Genomic DNA, 15,798 nt, shown 5'->3' with positions numbered 1-15,798 from the left:
ATATTTCATACTGTAGAACTTCCTAGTAGTATTTTAAGTAATTTACAGTCTTGAAGAGAGTATAGCACAGCAGGAAAGGACTTCATAATGCAAAGTGCTTACAGATCTCGATTAGAAGTGAAGGATTCCTGTGTGTTGAAAGCATGTTTTATAGCAAAAACATTTGTAACTGTATTCTGTTTCCCCGCAAGTGGTTGTCTTTGATAGTTAGTGATTGAAAGGAACATGTTGGGTGAGTGATTGCTGGGGACTGGTGGTGGAGTGGCAGTGTTCATGCTGAGGGCTTGGAAAGCCAAAAAGGTTAACTAAGAAAGCTGCTTGCCTGTGACTTGACTGATGATCCCTATTAGATTCAAGAGATGGGAAAATATTTCTTGACATCTATTTAACTGATTGTATTGTTCAAAAAGTTCTCTAAGCATCATTTGATGACCAAGGATGTGATAACCCTACTAGTAATACTCTATTAATTTTGGATTGCTTTATTACATAAACTTATAAACTTCATAAAGTCAGAAAGTTGTTTGTCGTTCAGATGCTCAGTCGTGTCCCACTCTTTGTGACCCCCATGGACTGCAGCACACCATTCTTCCTTGTCCTTCACCATCTCCTGGGGCTTACTCAAACTCATGTGCATTGAGTTGGTGATGCCATCCAACCATCTCGTCCTCTGTCTTTGAATCTGTCTTCAATCTGTCTTCTTTTCCTGCCTTCAATCTTTCCCAGCATCAGGGGTCTTTTTTAATGAGTAGGCTCTTCGCATCAGGTGGCCAGAGTATTGGAGCTCTAGCTTCAGCATCAGTCCTTCCAGTGAATATTCAGGACTGATTTCCTTTAGGATGGACTGGTTGGATCTCCTTGCAGCCCAAGGGACTCTCAAGAGTCTTCTGCAACACCACATTTCAAAAGCATCAATTCTTTGGCGCTCAGCTTTCTTTGTGGTCCAACTCTCACATCCATACATGACTACTGGAAAAACCATATCCTTGACTAGACGGACCTTTGTCAGCAAAGTAATGTCTCTGCTCTTTAATACACTGTCTGGGTTTGTCATAGCTTCTCTTCCAAGGGGCAAGCGTCTTTTAATTTCATGGTTGCAGTCACCGTGTGCAATGATTTTGGGCCCAACAAAATAGTCTGTCACTGTTTGCATTGAAGATACAGCTTATCTAGTGCAAACATTTCTGGCTTTTTTTTCCTCTGGTAGCTTCACTCTAATTAGGTAGAATGGATTATATGAGTCATAATCCCCTACCCCTGGTTAGTATTAATCATTAATATGGTAAGTTTCCTTAAAGAAAAGATTCATCAAGATTACACAAATCAATGGTAATTTTCTATTCAATACTTTAGGTCATTAAAAAATACCTCTTATTAATAGGAAATCCTCTTTGAGGCTTCATTATCCTTCACAGAGAATATAGAAGATAAGAAAGACACAGTACATAAGGATGAAAGTATAAATACACTTCCATATTTATACATGTAGCTTTCTTTAGTTTCTGGTTTTTAGTTACTCACCTTCCTAATGATGGGATGCAGAGAGCCGGGGTAGAGGGACAACTAAGCCCCTGCCCAGCGGCCTCTCACCATTCTGGGGGTACGTTGCTATGCGTGTAGTCCAAGAAGTCCTGATCTGTTAGCTGATCTGCTGATTTAGTCAGTAGCGCATATAATTATTTGTTTGTTCCTTTAACTGAACACAGCCCTGGGAAATATGAAGCACATTTTACTTTGAGAAGGAGTTCAAAAGTAATGATAGATATATTAAGTGTTATTTAAATCTTTTTCTTTGGTTTTGTTTTGCTCTTTGGAGGACCTAGTGTCAACGGTACTCGCTAATCTGGACCCAGTCTGCCACCCTGACCTCCTTTCCCACCTCTCCGTTCGACTTGCAGAAGCCTCCCTTCTTGCCTCCTGCACAGTCATAGTCTGCCACGGTCTCTTCACTGTCACTACTACTAGATGAATCGTATTACTTCTTTGATCAGAATTTTTTCAGTACCTCCCCACTGACTACAGAATAAATATAAAATTTAATAATAGGGTTGTTTTCAAAATCCTCTGTGATTCTAGTTCGAACTTGGCTGTCCAACGATATTTCTCACTTTTCTTTTTTGTTACTCTGTATTTCAGCCAAACGAGCCATCTGTATGCATACCCACAGCTTCCCTGCCTTTGTATCTTTGCTTCAAGTATGCCTCCTCCTGACACGCCTGCCCCAACCACATTCACATTTCCAGAATCTGTCGTGTCAGTTCAGGAGTGCTGTCTGTTCGTAAGACAGACCACTGCGTATTTCCATAGATAGCGCTTTTATCCTCAACTCTTGTGGCGCTTGATGTCTCCAACCTGGTTTACATGGGTTATTCCGTTCAGGGTTCTGCTGCTTTAAGGATTTCTCAGTCACGTTTACATCCATAGGATGAAGTGTATATATTATGCTCAAAAAATATATGTTAAATAAGCAAGGAAGTTAAACACAGCAGTTTATTACTCTGAGTAAAGTGCATTCGACTATTTTACGTTAAAATTTTCAAATTTAATTTTCAAATTCTTTTTTTATAGGGACTCAGAGTTTTTATCAGGAACATAATGATGATATTCTGTGCCTCACTGTAAATCAGCACCCCAAATTTATCAACATAGTGGCAACTGGCCAAGTAGGTATGTTTCTGTATTTTAAAAAGAAATAGTATTAAGTAATTGTCTTGTTTAAATTAATTCAGTATCCTAGGGGGAAAAGACTAAAACATTTTTGTGTGTTGTTTGAAATGCATTTGTACATGAAGCACACACCCAGTTTTACCATATTATTTGCTTCCAGGTACCTTTCTTTCACTTTGTTTATCTGTGTTGGTTCAGACAGTTCAGAATGAAGGGCAATGTATTTTATGGTGGTTGAAATAGTTGGATTTAATCCTTTCGCAGAAATTTCTGAGCAGCAGAAAGTTTTAATTTAATAGCATGTAAAGCAGGAAGGAAGAGTCTGAGGCGGGAGTGGTAAGTAAGAGGAGCTGAGAAGTAACTGTCCGAGAGGGCAGAGCCTCTGCCTCGGCCGGGGACACTCTGGCAAGAGGAGAAGCCGAGCCTGTGCCTTGTCGGTGAGCCCTTCTGCCCTTTCCTTTGGTGGTGATCGGATTTGCCAACTGTTTTTGAAACCCCCTGTCTTGCTCTTTTCTTTCAACTGTCTAGAAAACTTTGACAAAGGTCATAACTCCGCAAGCAAAATGAGAGGGTGGAAGGTCTCTTTAGGACGTATCTACCAGTAATTGATCACTAGGACTACTACGTAATAGACCTGATCACTGAGATCTTCACAACCCTTGTATAGTTTGTAAAAATGATCAGAATCATTGGGTTTGTTGGATTTCAGTGAGCCTCAATGGCTAAGGAAACTTTCCAGGCGTTTTTCCCTTCTTGAATAGATATTTTATGCTTTAATATGATCAGTTAGAAACTTGTTCTCTGTTGTCTATTAGTCCTACAGTTATGCCACAAAGACCATTGTAATCTTCCTTTCTGTAAAAATTTTCTTCTTTTAAAAAGAAAGTAGGTCAGTTCTTAACCTGTTACATAACACAGTATTCTAAGCTTTGAATTTATTATTTATTTACATTTTATTGATGTATAGTTGATATGTGATGTGTTAGATTCTGATGTACAGCAGGGTAGTTCAGTTCTTTTCTGTTACAGGTTATCACAGGATATTGAGTATAGTTCTCTGTGGTATATAGTAAGACCTTGTTTTTTATCTGTTTTACATATAGTAGTTTGTATCTGCTAATCCCAAACTCCAATTTATCCCTCCCCCATGTCCTTTCTCCTTTGGTAACCATAAATTTGTTTTCTATGTCTGTGAGTCTGTTTCTGTTTTATAAGGAAGCTAATTTGTGTCATATTTTAGATTCCACATATATGTGATGTCATATGGAATTTGTCTTTCTCTTTTTGACTTACCTCACTTAGTATGATAATCTCTGGATCCATGCATGTTACTGTAGTTGGCATCGTTGCATTCTTTTTCACGGCTGAGTAGTATTCCATTGTGTATATATGTACCACATCTTCTTTAACCATTCATCTGCTGATGGACATTTAGGTTGCTTCCATGTCTTAGCTTTTGTAAATAGTGCTGCTGTGAACATTAGGATGCATGTATCTTTTCAAAGTAGAGTTTTCTCTGGATATATGCCCAGGAGTGGGATTGCTGGATCACATGGCAACTCTGTTCTTAGTTTCTTGAGGAATTGCATACTGTTTTCCATAGTGGCTATACACCAATTTACATTCCTAGCAACAGTGCCCTCTGGAAGAGGAAATGGCAACCCACTCCAGTATTCTTGCCTGGAGAATTCCGTGGACAAAGGAGTCTTGTGGGCTGCAGTCCCTGGGGTCACAGAATCAGCCACAACTGAAGGACTAAGACATACATGTGTACTAACAGTGTAGAAGGGTTCCCTTCCCTCCACATCCTTGCAATAATTGTAGACTGTCTGATGGTAGCCACTGTGACCTGTATGAAGTGAGTGGTTTGCGTTTCCCTAATGATTTGTGATACTGAACTGTGTCTTTGGAGACGTGTCTGCTTAGGTCTTCTGTCCGATTTTTGATGGGGTTGTTTGTTTTTTGTCATTCAGTTCTATGAGCTGTGTATATATTTTGGAAATTAAGCCCTGTTGGTCAAGTTATTTGCAAATATTTTCTTTCAATCTATAGGTTTTCTTTTCATTTTATTTATGGTTTCCTTTGCTATGCAAAGCTTCTAAATTTCCTTAGGTCCCATTTGTTTATTTTTGCTTTTATTTCTATTGCCTTGGTGAATTGACCTAAGAAACCATTGAGTAATGGTTCCTTTGTGTCATTTTACCTGTATCAATGTTTCTCTGACTTCAAGAATTTAGGAGAAACAGTTATCTATTGTGGGCCTGAAGGAATGTTTTTATATGTAAGTGTTCCTAACCTCTCATTAGGAAGCTCTGTTATAAAGTGCTTCCTCATATAGAACAGAAATCTGTTTCTCTTTCATTGCAATTCACCGGTCCTCATTTTGGGGCACCTAGAATATTTAGACCTGTGATGGTTAGGTCTTTATCTGTACTTTTTATTTGCCTCAGGCCCACAGATATTCCAGGATAAGCCTGTTTTCCAAAACCAAAACCCTCAGTTTTAAACTGTTTTTCATGTGACATAGTTTCAAGTACTGTGATCATTTGGTGGTCATCAGAGCATGTTCAAATCTAAAAGTGGTATATCCTGACTGGTATATCTTCTCAGCAAAGTCAGGTACTTTATTGCCTTTTCTCTCATATTCCAGGTCAGGACACAGTACATCTACATTATCAATATGTCCTTGAAACAATAATTTCATAGGCTTCCCAGATGGCGCTAGTGGTAAAGAACCTGCCTGCCAGTGCAGGGGACATAAGAGACATGGGTTCAGTCCCTGGGTTGGGAAGATCCCCTGGAGAAGGAAATGGCAAACCACTCCAGTATCCTTGCCTGGAAAATCTCACGGACAGAGGAACCTGGCGGGCTACAGTCCATGGGGTCACACAGAGGCGGACACAACTGACACAGCCTTTTCATCTATCTAGAAAAGGTTTCTAAATTTTTCTGCTTTCTTTCTTGCTAAAGATCATTGACTCTAAAATTTTGATTAATATAAGTATTTCTACTGTAAATACAATGAATTTCATATTTTCTTTTTTGGCAATCTTTTACTCATACAGAAAATGTTTAGTTAAAAAAAACAAGAAAGGGGTCAGTTTGTGGCCTGAGTTAAGAGCCTGCCTTTCCTTGAGTTACATGTCAACTTTTACCATCATTTCTTTCAGATGATTTAAATCTGATTCTTCCCTTCAAGTAGAGCTATATGAAAGCCCAAAGGATCTATTAACAGGGCATTTGTAAACCAAAATAAAGTCATATCAATTTTAAACCATATCAGTACTATTTTAAACATTTTCATAATTTCATGTAACTCACTAAAGGAAATACTGATCTAAAGATTGAAAGGTCATACGCATATAATATTAATATGCATATATAATTGAAATTAGTGGCTTCACTTACAGTGTACTCAGTTTTACATAATGAAATTAATTTTGTATGTGACAATTATTTAAATTATTTAAAATTATTTTATGGTAATTGAGTTTTAATAAATTTTGCATATAGTGTTTTTGTTGTTTCTGGATAATTATTTTTCTGCTACTTTTCCATTATAGGTGATTCAGCAGACATGTCAGGTAAGGAAATTTATCACTTTCTATTTTACTTGTATTGTTAAGTAGTGATAGCCTACATTGTTATAGAGTAATAAGACAGTTGAACTATTTTGGGTTTTTTAAAAGTCAAGAATATATCATTTTAATGTCGTGATACTGTCAGTAATTTTTTTTTAAACTGATATAGTGTGCTCAGAATTGTTGTAAGCACTTTACTTGTATTACCTCTTTAGTCGTCACAAGAATTCTCCATAGGAGGTATTGACTTACCAATATCATATAGCTGGTAGGAATAAAGGTGGGGCTAAAACTTGATCCTAAGAATGAATCAGTAAATTTTATTGCCTAGAAATAAAATTTTTTCAATGACTATTTTTATATAACCCATCAAAATTATTGTATATGTTAGATCAACAGAACATTTAAAGATTTGAAAATAACTTTTTATTATTGAATTTGACCATGACTTTGTGAAGTTACAAAGCTCTTAGATGAACAAATGCATGTCGGTTGTTTTTAGATATTATAATAGCTAGGCTTTTTCAACTAAATTTCAGTTCATATAATATAGTAAGAATTAACAGTCTGATAAGAAACATTTCCCAGTGATTTGTATCCATTTCCTTCTCCTCCAGGATAAAGCATGATTTTGTGATTTGCTATTTAACCACAGATGTATTCAGCACAGCAGACAAGGGCCTTGCTCTTGGGCTACACTCAAGAGCAGACGTTAGCAGACTTGGAGGTCTTGGGCCAGACGTGCCCACCACCTGTTTTTGTACAGCCCGTGACTGAGTACAGTTTATAGTCATTTAAATAGTTGGAAAATATCAAAGAAAGAACAGAATCTCACACAACATGAGAAGCGTATGGAATTCAGGTTTCAGTGTCCACAGATGGGGTTTCTGGACATGGCCCTGCTTGTTCCTCACGTGCTGACCATGGCGGCTTTGGCGCTCTCACGGCAGGGTTGCAGCAGAGGCTGTTGTTAACACTCATTGCTTTCCCGTGCAGCTTGGCACACGACAGACTGCAGGGATTCTGTTTTAAGGCTTGACAGGTTTTGAGTGCTACGTATATTGCTCTATTCCACAGCATTTTGTTGTGTTGAAGTATAGTTGGTGTACAGCATTACATAACTTTCAGGTATACAACATTGTGATCCATTTTTTATAGCTTATATACCACTATAAGTTAATACAAGATAGAGGCTATAATTCCCCTGTGCTATACAACATATCCTTACCTGTTTTACACAAAACAGCTTGTGTCCTTAATCTCCTACCCCCAACCTGCCCCACCCGCTTCCCTCTCTCCTTAGGTCACCAGTTTGTTTTCTGTGTCTGTGAGTCTGTTCTGGTTTGCATATCCGTTCGTTTGTTTTGTTTTTTAGATTCTACATATAGGTGATATCGCACAGTATCTGTCTTTCTCTATCTGACTGACTTCACTAAATATAACCTTCTTTAGGTGTATCCACTTTGCTGCCATTTTGTTTTTTTTAACCATTGTATATCATGGCAAAACAAGAGAGGGGAAAGAAAGAATAGACTTTGAATGTCAAACTATAAAGGCAGAGTGAAGTGTGGATTTTGTTGTCAAATGAGATGGTAAAACATTGTGCTTTTTATGCAGTGATACTGTAGCTGTGCTGAAAGAATACAGTATATGTCAACATCTTCACACTGACTTTACTGCAATATCCCCAGGTCACAGGAGAGCAAAAATCAGAAAAACTAGGAACTTTAAAACAGTATCTTGAGACTTCCTTTGGCGGTCCAGTGTCTGGGACTCCAGGCTTCCACTGCAGGAAGCTCAGGTTCAATCCCTGGTCAGGGAGCTAGGATCCTGCATGCAGTGTGGTATGGCCAAAAATAAATAAATAAAATTAAATTTTAAAAAATTATTTAAAAAACACATATCTCATCACAACAGTATTTCTTCAAAAAATAAAAATAAAATATGGCTAAAACCTAAGTAAGGTTCTGAATGACTCATTTGTTAGCTAATTAAGACAAGCTGTTTATTGCTGGCTTAGTTAAGTCATGTTTGACTGCAATGAATGAGTGTCCAGAGAAGATAAAGTTGTTTAAGACTATTAGCTTTTTGCCAAGAACCATTGCTAAAACAATTGAGGGCTTTGTGAACATCAGTAGTCCGTAAAAACAGGCAAAAAAGGGGGCAGATGATTCTGAATGGTTTCCCTTGGTTCTTGTTAGGTTGACAGATGTTGCCAATTGTTTATTTGAGGCATCAGTGCTGACTTTTAAGTGACAGTTTGCCTCCATAAATGGTCTCCATGGAACAACTTGAAAAGATAATATTTTCAAATAGCTTAAGAAAATATTAATTCAGTACAACCTGAAGTGGAATCTGTTAAGATGTACCTCAACTGAGGATGGTAAAAATATGTGTGGAGCTAGAGCAGAAAAGAAGATAGTTTGTAAAATTTACAAGGCTTATGAACTTTAAAGGCACTTGAAGCCTATGGTTTATTCACTGTGTTAGTCCTCAGCAGATGCTTTGTGAAAAATATTTCAAGCTATCATGTACAATTGAACCTCAGTATTTTGTTTTTGAGAGTCCGCAGTTAACTTTATTTGCTTTCACAGCCTTAGCCATCGTCAGTTCCATCGACTTCTGTCAGAAATAGAAGGCGAATGTCCAGACTTCCCCTACCACAGCAGTGCAGTGGCTTAGCAGCGGTAGCATTTTTTTTGTTCTTTGCAATTTCTGTCACTCAGAGACCAGACTGAAATTTTTCTTGAGACGAACTGCCCACAGTCTCTTATTATGGAAAACTGGATGGCTTTGGAAATGAGTTTTTGCTGCAGATTCGATAATGTTTCTTAATGATTCAACCTGAAATTACAAGGAAGCTACAGTTAGACACCTTGAAATTACAGTGCTTGTGTGTGAAGCGTACACCGCAGGAAAGTCATTCGATGACAAGTAGTCTTTGAATCACAAGTCACACCAAACTGCACTGTGTACGTCTCATACTGTCAGAAATTAAGACACCAGATTCCCTTTCCCACACAAATTTGCAGCAGGTATATTTTCTGGGCTCAATTTTCAGTTCCAGCAGCATTTTTTTTAGATCTTGATACAAGTGTAAAGAAAATTGCCATATTTTAAAAATCTGTTTAACTGTACAGTTGAGGAACTTCCACCTAACCTTCAATTTATAGTTATTATTCTGTAATATAATACATGCTAAAAAGACAAACATCAGGCCAGAACTCTAAAACAATTTTCTGAATGCCTTCCAAGTGATTAACATGTTCAGTTAAAATCATTTGCTTTTGGATTGATATTCATATTTGACAGTACCTATCTGTGAGACATTGTCTGAGTTGAAAATCATTATAGGTCATCATTAACAGATGAACATTTGTAATTCTTTTAAAAAATAAAGAACACTGACTTTGAACCCCACTTAAGTGGATTAATATCCCCCCTCAAAAAAATTAATTCTTATTAGTAGATCAATATAAGAATTTTCACTAAGTGAATTTCATCAATAAAAATTTTGTGGAAATTTGTTTTCCACAAAAGAAGATTGTTTTCTTCTTTTACATAAGAACCTGCATAATATCTTCAATTTTGTCACTTTTACAGTAAAAGTTTGCTGAGTCCTACTCTAGAGGGAGACAGGCAATAAATAAGTACATTTTTTTAAATAACATGATCTAAGATGGTGATAAACATGATAAAAAAAACAACAGGGTAATAGCAACAAAACTTTTTTTTTTCAGAAGTAGTATGATTTAGCTAGGCCAAAATGATACTAAACAGTGACAGCCGAAGGGTGATCTGAGGCCTCCAGACTCAGGCCTGGTTTGAGACTCCTAGACCACCCACACCTTCAGGGGTCCTAGAGATCAAGGCACGGTGGTTCTAGATCTATGTCTCTTTCAAAGCACTGCTCTGGGGGTCACACAGCTACTGCCCAGGGCAGCCCACTGAAGACTCAGAGGCCAAGACTTGTTATTGGGGGCTGATCACAAAGCCACAGCGACTGAAATAGCGTACTCCCAGGAGAAAGCAGGAACTCAGTGCCCCAGATGGACAGAATAGCCTTATCAACACAGGAAACTTTTCAAAAGTCAGGTTCTTACACATTAGCAAGCAGGCCATTCTAGTGATGGTGAATTCAGTCCTGCTTGTGTTAACTCTTTGCTGTGGAGGCCCTAAAGCTGAATCAAAAAACAGGAAGGTTAGTATGACTGGAGTAAGGCCTCTGAAATGAACTTTGAAAGAGGTTGGGTCAGTCACGTGGGGATTTGCAGGTCATAGAGAGGAGTTTGGATTCCTGCTAAGTACAGAGTCCATCACCGGAGAGTTATAGGCAAGGGAGTTTATGTGATCTAATTTATACTCTGAGTACATCACTCACTGCACTATTAAGAATATAGAGAGGGAAGAGCCTCCAGAAAATTGGGAGGCTCTTGCAGTAGTCCAAGCAAAAGACATTTTAAACTAGGATGGTAGGAGAGAAAATAGAACTAGACAAAGATGGCTTAGATTTTAGAGGTGGATCCAGCAGTTTTTCTGATAAACTGGGTGTAGAGGCATGGTGGAAAGTAAGGAATCAAGACTAACAATTTCTTGCTTGAGCAGCTGGCTGGATGAGATGGGGAAATACTTTGGGAGAGAGAGGTGGGCAGGAAGAAATTATCTGCAGTCATTAGGAATGAAGAGAGTGTAAGTTCAGATGCAGGAAAGCTGGTAGGTTTGGAGGTGGGGAAATAGGAGGAGCCTCTCTGATGGCTTTCATTGATACTTCATCATCTGAGGGTGAGGAGGTGGTGAAGCCGTGGGAGACGTTTCAAAATTCCCACTTTGGAATGTGGGAGAGTAAATGTATGTATTAGCGAAAGTATGGTCTAATTACTATCTGAGTACAATAGTTGTGTTTTGAGTAGACCCTAAGGGAACATCTTTTGTCTCTGGCAGAGTTTTTTCAGCCCACCTAAGACTGTGTGAGGAGGTAAGAATCTGACACTCTGGATCCTTAAGGCAAGTCAAGAAGAGAGAGCTCTTTCTGGTATAGGTCACTATTTGTCCCGATAGGCAGTTCATTAAATGTCTTAGTGGTCTTCCATGGGCCCTCTCATGACTGAAAAGAAGGAAATGGATTATCTCCCAGGAGTGCAGAGGGAGGGTGCCTGTCTGCCTTTGCTGATTCAGGAGCCCCAGTGTGCGTCCCGGGCCTCCCCTCACTGGCTTCACCCAGGAGGCTCCTGTATTTGTCTTATAGAAGGGTTGGAGTTACATGCTTCCTTGCCTTTTCATCAAGTGGGAAAGAGAAAAAAATCCTCTTTCAAAACCACGACCTAAAATCAGTGCTTCCTGGGACTTCCCTGCATGGTCCAGTGACTAAGACCTCTCACTCCCAATGCAGGGAGCGCAGGATTGAGCCCTGGTTAAGGAACTTGATCCCACATGTCGCAACTAAGACCCAGTGCAGCCAAATAAATGAATATTTTTAAAAATAATAATAAAATTACTACTGCCTTTTAGCCTGAGTGAGTCATTTTAAGATGTGCACAAAGCCCTGAACTGAATCATTGATGTCAGGGGTGAGGGGATGGGACGGGAAGGATTGGGGGATGTGGGGAGGTCGTATCACAAGGGGCGTAGACTATTAAGTTGACCATGCAGTGTATTTCCTCTGAATCGCTTGTATCGCATGAGGGAGGCATGGATTCCTAAATAAGATCAGAGCTTTATTAAGAAAGAAGGAAGGAAGGAATGCTGGGTCCAACATTAGTGGTAATGTTGTCCACTATAGAAGAAGTGAAGTGAAGTGAAGTCGCTCAGTCATGTCTGACTCTTTGCGACCTCATGGACTGTAGCCCACCAGGTTCCTCCATCCATGGGATTTTCCAGGCAAGAATACTGGAATGGGTTGCCATTTCCTTCTCCAGGAGATCTTCCTGACCCAGGGATCAAACCCGGGTCTCCCGCATTGTAGGCAGATGCTTTTTACCATCTCAGCCATTGGTACACTTAATGGTCCATATTAAAACCTTGTTTTTAAAATGCACTGTTTACTGTATTACATCAAGGCAAACTAGGGGATGAAAAAAAAATCCTTTAAAACTTTTTTATGAAATGCATTTGTAATTTTAAGAGACCCTTAGGGGCTTCCCTGGTGGCTCCATTGTAAAGAATCCGCCTGCCAACCAGGAGACACAGGTTTGACCCCTGGTCTGGGAAGATCCCACATGCCGTGGAGCAAGTAAACCCAGGCACCACAACTCCTGAGTCTGTGCCCTGGAGCCCGGGAGCCGCAACTCCTGAGCCCACGTGCCTCAGCTGGTGAGGGGCCTGGAGCTCTGCGCGGCCTAGAGCGCACGCACCGCAGGAAGAGAGGCCCGCGCAGCGAGAAGCCCGTGCACCGCGGCTAGAGAGGCCCCGCAGCGAGAAGCCCGTGCACCGCGGCTAGAGAGGCCCCGCAGCGAGAAGCCCACGCACTGCGGCTAGAGAGGCCCCGCAGCGAGAAGCCCGCGCGCCGCAGCAGGAGAGGCCCCCGCAGCGAGAAGCCCGCGCGCCGCAGCAGGAGAGGCCCCGCAGCGAGAAGCCCGCGCGCAGCAGCTAGAGAGGCCCCGCAGCGAGAAGCCCGCGCGCCGCAGCAGGAGAGGCCCCGCAGCGAGAAGCCCGCACGCCGCAGCTAGAGAGGAGCTGTGCAGCCGCAAGGACCCGGCGCAGCTGTAAATAAACTAATAAAGTTATTTAAGAGAGAGAGGGACCCTATGGCATCTGTGTTCTGGAGACGGAGAGTGAAGAATGGTTTCGGATCATTGGTAGGGTTGATTTTCTGGAGAAAGTCAACGTGGGAACGGCAGGAATAGAAGCTAGGCGCTGACAGCACGCACCTCTAGAGGCTGGCTCTGCCAGCACTGAGCTGTGTGACCCAGGGCAAGGCACTTCACTTCTCGAGGCTGAGTTCACAGGAGCACAGAACCGCCCAGAAGCAGGGATTAGAAAGGATGAGATGTCCTGGTAATATGCCAAGTCCATGAGACGTGCCCGTCTGGTGACCTACGGGAAGGGCAGAAACAGGAGTAGTATCTCTGCTCTTCCAGCATCGCGCATGACCACTTTCAAATTACAGGAGAAAGTCAAACAACATAACTTAAACTTTCCTAAGGTAGACTTTAAGAATGTCCAGTAATTTTAATCTTAAATATTGCTACTGATGTAAGTTTAGAGCACTCTAAATGTGTAACAGTCTCATAACATAGTCATACCTATATGTTTTAAGACGTAAATTCTTGGTATAAGTTCTTACCATCTCATTTGATTTTTTTTGTAAGTTTGAAAAGTTCAGTAATTGAGTTTACTTAAAATTACTTGGTATTTAAATTTTAGATAAATGTAATTCTAATTTATGAAATATTAAATTTGGAGGATATAGAGTGCTCTTTCTTAAAAATCCATTAGCTACATCATCACATTTAGACAAATACAGTATATGGATTGCCCACAGTTTCTTTTTATAGATATAAAACCATTTTTGTATTACAGAAGACCTGTTTTTTTTTTTCCTATGACAACATTGTAAATCAATTATACCTCAATTTTAAAAAGGAAATACAAGTAAACCTTTTAAGATGACAGAAGAAGTGAGTTTAGCGAAAAAATCGCAAAAATAAAAACGTTACAAATTTGCAGAGCATAGTAAAATGAGAAAAACTTTTGCCATACATGTACATGCTTATGTAGGTTAAAAATTATCTACGTCATGTCCATATGAAAATGTCAACTTCAGGATAAGGAAGAAATCATGTTCCTATCATGGCAGAGAAGTGAGACACAAACAAGTGTTAAAAATCTGATTGACCCCAATTTCTCTTTGGTAATACTCTGCTGCTGCTGCTGCTAAGTCGCTTCAGTCGTGTCCGACTCTGTGCGACCCCATAGACGGCAGCCCACCACATTCCACCGTCCCTGGGATTCTCCAGGCAAGAACACTTTAGTGGGTTGCCATTTCCTTCTCCAAGAAGACCTGTTTAGTATTTGTCACTGGCAAAAAATTATAGAATGATCTCCAGTATGTGTGTGTATATATAATATATATATATATATATCACCTAGCATTTCTTACTGAATTAAGTTTACCAGTTCCTCATATCCTTTCACTTTTATTGAATGAGGAACATTCTAATTTTAGTGCAGTGCTTATTGTGATCAATTTTTCACACATAAATGCTCTATTATGTGGTAAATTTTTATGTCTAGTTCCATGTTTTATTTTTTTTACAGTTGCATAAATCTTTGAACAATTTTTACTTAATGATACTCAAATTTAACTCCCTAGGTTAATATATTGTAACCTTGTTTGAAGAACTGTCAACTTTAATTTATCATTGTATACTATAAATTGTAGATGGTGTAAAATACAGTCTAAATTTATCAGACTGTTTTCTTTAGAGACTAGAATTTCTTTCTGCATCAAGTGATTTTAAGACAGCTTGTCAATATGTAATATTTCTCTATTTTTGCAGTATTTGTAGCAGATTTATAATTTGAAGCAAATGCACTTCCATGTTTTAATTATTTTACTAAAAGTACTTGTGTTCTGAGACTGAACATAAGTCTGTTTCTTTTTATAGGGTGCCATTCATGAAAAAAGAACAATCCAAAACTATGATTTTTTAACTTAGAAAATTCAGAGAACTGGGAAATCTTTTTAAGCAGTTAAAATGGCTACAAAGAAAAAAAGTATAATTTTTTAAAAGATAAGCAGTTTTATTTCTCCCATAAAATCCTGTTTTTTTTTAAGAAATACTGTCTTACAGAGTGATATGCACTTAGCTTTTACCAGATGTATGTCTATTCGGTTGGAAATTTCCTTTGTGATCTCTTCATGTGATTTCCTACCTATTGCCTTTCTCAATTAGTATTCACTTTTGGTCTCCTTCATATAACATAAATATGTCTTGGTATTTCATTATTGTGTAATGTTTGTATATTTCTCCATAATATACATAATTATATAAAGATTTAACATGTATCTAGAACATGCATTTTTTTGAAAAGTTGTTTAAAGTTGTGATTGCCTAATTTGTTTGTCTAATATCTATTTTCTCAAAAGTGTAATTGGACTATAGTCTGAGGAAGTAGTCTGTATTTTTTCCCCTGTCTCTCCTTTCTCTTTCCTTTCCTTTCTTTAGCTTTAGTCTTACTGTTGAGTTGTTTTTTACTGAGCACACAGTCCTTTGGTGTGTGTTTTCCCGTGTTTCAGACATGAGTCTGTGTCAGCCTTGGCAGGGAACCTCCGTGACGAGTGTGTCACCGCTGTCGGCTTCTGTCTGTCTAGCCACAGCGCCGTCCGTGCACGTCTGGGACGCCGTGAACAAGCAGACCCTGTCCATACTGAGATGCTACCACTCGAAGGGCGTGTGCTCGGTCAGCTTCAGCGCCACGGGGAAGCTCCTGCTGTCAGTGGGGCTGGACCCGGAGCACACGGTTACCATCTGGAGATGGCAAGAAGGTGGGCCTTTTCTCTTTGTAATTTAAATAAATAAAAATAGGGTGAAACGAATTTCCTATTTCA

At 39.3% G+C, this 15,798-nt stretch overlaps 1 protein-coding gene across 10 annotated transcripts in view; it reads left to right on the top strand.

Annotated features, from left to right (window-relative positions):
• The window catches only part of EML5 (EMAP like 5), a 151,456-nt gene that overhangs the window by 117,301 nt on the left and 18,357 nt on the right, over positions 1-15,798 (top strand). For 5 of the 10 annotated variants that reach the window (XM_043472724.1, XM_043472721.1, XM_043472720.1 and 2 more), the window contains exons 32-34: positions 2,569-2,667; positions 6,231-6,251; positions 15,487-15,735. In XM_043472724.1, the coding sequence (XP_043328659.1) occupies positions 2,569-2,667; positions 6,231-6,251; positions 15,487-15,735 (369 nt within the window). Of the gene's footprint in view, positions 1-2,568; positions 2,668-6,230; positions 6,252-15,486; positions 15,736-15,798 lie in introns of those variants that run through there. The other 5 variants (XM_043472723.1, XM_043472722.1, XM_043472727.1 and 2 more) reach the window with 4 other exon arrangements.

The sequence above is a fragment of the Cervus canadensis genome, chromosome 6 (assembly GCF_019320065.1).
Source record: "Cervus canadensis isolate Bull #8, Minnesota chromosome 6, ASM1932006v1, whole genome shotgun sequence".
NCBI classification, from domain to species: domain Eukaryota; kingdom Metazoa; phylum Chordata; class Mammalia; order Artiodactyla; family Cervidae; genus Cervus; species Cervus canadensis.
The sequence above is the reverse complement of the archived record's forward strand: the minus strand, read 5'-3'. Positions and strand labels throughout refer to the sequence as shown.